This window comes from Kryptolebias marmoratus, linkage group LG5 (genome assembly GCF_001649575.2).
Source record: "Kryptolebias marmoratus isolate JLee-2015 linkage group LG5, ASM164957v2, whole genome shotgun sequence".
In the NCBI taxonomy this organism is placed as follows: Eukaryota; Metazoa; Chordata; class Actinopteri; order Cyprinodontiformes; family Rivulidae; genus Kryptolebias; species Kryptolebias marmoratus.
Genome location: NC_051434.1, coordinates 475501 through 479204, shown reverse-complemented (window position 1 = coordinate 479204; position 3704 = coordinate 475501). Strand labels below are relative to the sequence as shown.

The window sequence follows — 3704 nt, the reverse complement described above, 5'->3', positions numbered from 1 at the left end:
CAGCTCTCTGAGGTTCTGGTTCTGGTTCTGGACCGTTCTGCTGTGTTTGGGATCATTGTCCTGTTTGTCACATCTGACTCCAGAATCAGCCCAAACCATCAGCCCTCCACCACCGTGCTGACAGCTGCAGTGCATTCTGGGTAAACATCTGTCCTCTGGTCTGGTTCTGGTCCAGAGGTCATGTGGTTCCTTCAGATGAACCTAAATGGAGCTGCCATGTTGTTATTAGAGAGAAGAGGCTCTAACCTTTGACCTTTAACCTTCTGACTCAGGCCTGCAGAGCTGGACTCCAGTTTTCAGTCCCTGGTTCTGAGTTTTTGTTCAGTAAGAAAACAGACAGACAGATGTGGAGGAGGGGGGTGACGTAGGTCCGTGTTGATGACGTCAGTCTCCGTGGGTCTCGGGGTGTGTTTGTTTGTGAGAGGAAGCGGCTGGTTGGATGTTGGGCGGGGTCTGAGGAGACACGGAGAGCCGGGCGGAGTCAGACTGAAGCGGAGGAGCCAGAACCCGTCCAGATCCCGCTGCTGCCGGACCGGGAGCCACCGAACCGACAGGCGGACTCACTGGGCCACGGACCGAGCCACGGACCGGGCCGCGGACCGGGCCACACGCGGAGCGACAGCCGGGAGGATGGGCCGGAGCTGCGGCCGAACGTAGCGCTCTGTTCTCGGGCTCGGAGCTCCAGGATGAGCGTGGCGCTGCAGGACCTCCGGAACACCGTGAGTCCGCGCGCGCGCGTACACACACACACACACACCGCAACGTGCACGCAGCCGGCCGCGTGAGCACGGCAGCCCACGCGCTGCTGCGGGTTTCGCGTGCTCCTCTGATGCTGAGCAGCTGTCAATCACTGTGACTGATCTGAGCGCGCGCGCGTGTACGTGTGGCCTGAAATCACTGCCGACGTCACTGATCAATCAGCTCGATGATGAGAGATCAGATCAGACCTTTGATTGGAGGAGGAGGAGGAGGCCTCCTCTTCCTCGTTGGTTCTGATGAAGCTGCGGACCTTCAGTGGATGTTCTTCATGGTTCTGAAGTTCTGATCCAGTCTGACGAAGAACCAGTCTGGTTCTGACTGAATGTGGCTCAACGGTTCCTGGTTGTTGTTGTTGTTGTTGTTGTTGTTTACAAACATTCAGAGTTTCTGTTTAAAACGAATCATTTTTTCAGATTTCAGTCAGTTCTGGATGAAATCCTTAAAACGGAATAAGGTTAGTTTGGGTTAGTTTAGGTTAGGTTAGTTTGGTCAGTTTGGATTAGGTTAGTTTAGTTTAGTTGAGGTTAGTTTAGTTTAGGTTGGTTGGCTTAGTTTAGGTTGGGTTGGTTAAGTTGGGTTAGGTTAGTTGAGGTTAGGTTAGTTAGGTTGAGTTGGGTTAAACCCCAGCAGGTTATCTCATTAACTAGTCAGAGGTTGGTTAAAGCCCCTCAGAGAGGTTCTGTCGGCTCAGGTGAGTCCAGCTTCCTGTTTCCATCTATCTCTTCCTGATCAACACTCAAACTGAAAGTCTCCAAAGTTGTCCAACATGAAGACCTGTTCCTCCGTCAGGCAGATCTGCTGCAGCAGCTCGGAGTCTCCATGAGCTGTTTCCTTGTTCTGACGAGTGAGGAGAGAACCCATCTGTGAGGAACCAGCAGGAACCAGCAGGAACATCAGACTCCTCTTTAGTCCTCGGAGTTCTGACGGTGACACTTTCAGTTTTCTGTCCTGATGTTTGGACAGAAGAAGCTTCACTGGGAAACTAAAACTCTGGACTCTTCAGATTAAACTCCACGTCCCAAACAGCTGCTGAGGTTCTCACCTCTGTGGAACATCTGCTTCCAGAAACAGGAAGTCAAACATTCAGACATCAGTGGTTCTCAGCTCCAAACCTTTGTTTCTGACTGTCCCTGAACGCATCGTGTCTGCAGCCAGGTTCCAGTTCTCAGCCGATGATTGTTTCATTAAAGCCTAACTGGGTCGGTTCCTCCGGGGAAAAGAGACATTAGATCCTTTTTCTGCACCGAGGAAGCTTCAGGTGAGCTGTTTGAACCATTACAGAGTGCCTGAGGAGACGAGCTCGGGGGACAGAGACCCTCAGAGACCGTCCACCGGTTGGTGCCTGAGGAGACGAGCTCGGGGGACAGAGACCCTCAGAGACCGTCCACCGGTTGGTGCCTGAGGAGACGAGCTCGGGGGACAGAGACCCTCAGAGACCGTCCACCGGTTGGTGCCTGAGGAGACGAGCTCGGGGGACAGAGACCCTCAGAGACCGTCCACCGGTTGGTGCCTGAGGAGACGAGCTCGGGGGACAGAGACCCTCAGAGACCGTCCACCGGTTGGTGCCTGAGGAGACGAGCTCGGGGGACAGAGACCCTCAGAGACCGTCCACCGGTTGGTGCCTGAGGAGACGAGCTCGGGGGACAGAGACCCTCAGAGACCGTCCACCGGTTGGTGCCTGAGGAGACGAGCTCGGGGGACAGAGACCCTCAGAGACCGTCCACCGGTTGGTGCCTGAGGAGACGAGCTCGGGGGACAGAGACCCTCAGAGACCGTCCACCGGTTGGTGCCTGAGGAGACGAGCTCGGGGGACAGAGACCCTCAGAGACCGTCCACCGGTTGGTGCCTGAGGAGACGAGCTCGGGGGACAGAGACCCTCAGAGACCGTCCACCGGTTGGTGCCTGAGGAGACGAGCTCGGGGGACAGAGACCCTCAGAGACCGTCCACCGGTTGGTGCCTGAGGAGACGAGCTCGGGGGACAGAGACCCTCAGAGACCGTCCACCGGTTGGTGCCTGAGGAGACGAGCTCGGGGGACAGAGACCCTCAGAGACCGTCCACCGGTTGGTGCCTGAGGAGACGAGCTCGGGGACACCTTGTGTTGATGAAGACCTGCGGAGCCTTTGAAGAACAGATGTTTGACACATTAAAACAACCTTCAGCTGCCTTTCTTTTATTTCTCAGCTTTAATAAAAATATTTTTATTTTTATTTCAAACGGTCGTGATGCGTTCAAAGACCCAGTTTCTTCCAGGATTCAGTCTGATGTGAAGAAATAAAACAATGTTGATGGAAGCTAAGAGACGATTAATCAGGTTCTCCTCACATCCTGGCACAGTGTGTGTGTGTGTGTGTGTGGGGGGGGGTCTGTGTGTGTGAGTATGGGTGTGTGTGTGTGTGTGTGTGTGTGTCTGTGCAGGGGTTACTGTTTCCTGTCTGCAGCTCTGTGACTTCCTGTCTTAAGACGCCCAGTTTCCATGTGAGCAGAAACCCTCCAACCCCTGCTGCCCCACCTGATCTTCATCACTCCCATCCTCCTCCTGCTCCTCCACCTCCTCCTCTTCCTCCTCCTCCTCCTCCTCCTCCTGGGTGGATTCACCTCCCTTCATTTCATTCATTGAGCTCCTCACTGATCAGAGGTTGTTCATCCTTCAGAGCAGCACGGTGCAGCAGCGGTTAGAGCAGAAGGTCACAGGTTCTCCTCCCAGCCTTTCTGGGTGGAGTTTACATGTTCTCCCCGCGCCTGAATTTCCTCCCACAGCCCATAGCCTGCATGTCAGGTCCCCTGGTGTCTCGAACCTGTCCCTGTGAGGGACTGGAGACCCGTCCTGGTGTCCCTGTGAGGGACGGGAGACCCGTCCAGGTGTCCCTGTGAGGGACTGGAGACCCGTCCTGGTGTCCCTGTGAGGGACTGGAGACCCGTCCTGGTGTCCCTGTGAGGGACTGG

General features: G+C 55.2%; 1 protein-coding gene across 3 annotated transcripts in view; it reads left to right on the top strand.

The window, feature by feature from the left end:
- The first annotated feature begins 372 nt into the window (after positions 1 to 372).
- Positions 373 to 3704, top strand: part of ece2b (endothelin converting enzyme 2b) — a 24232-nt gene continuing 20900 nt past the window's right edge. The window contains exon 1 of one of the 3 annotated variants that reach the window (XM_037975882.1): positions 373 to 719. In XM_037975882.1, the coding sequence (XP_037831810.1) occupies positions 687 to 719 (33 nt within the window). In that variant the 5' untranslated portion in view covers positions 373 to 686. The remainder of the gene's footprint in view (positions 720 to 3704) is intronic. The other 2 variants (XM_037975880.1, XM_037975881.1) reach the window with 2 other exon arrangements.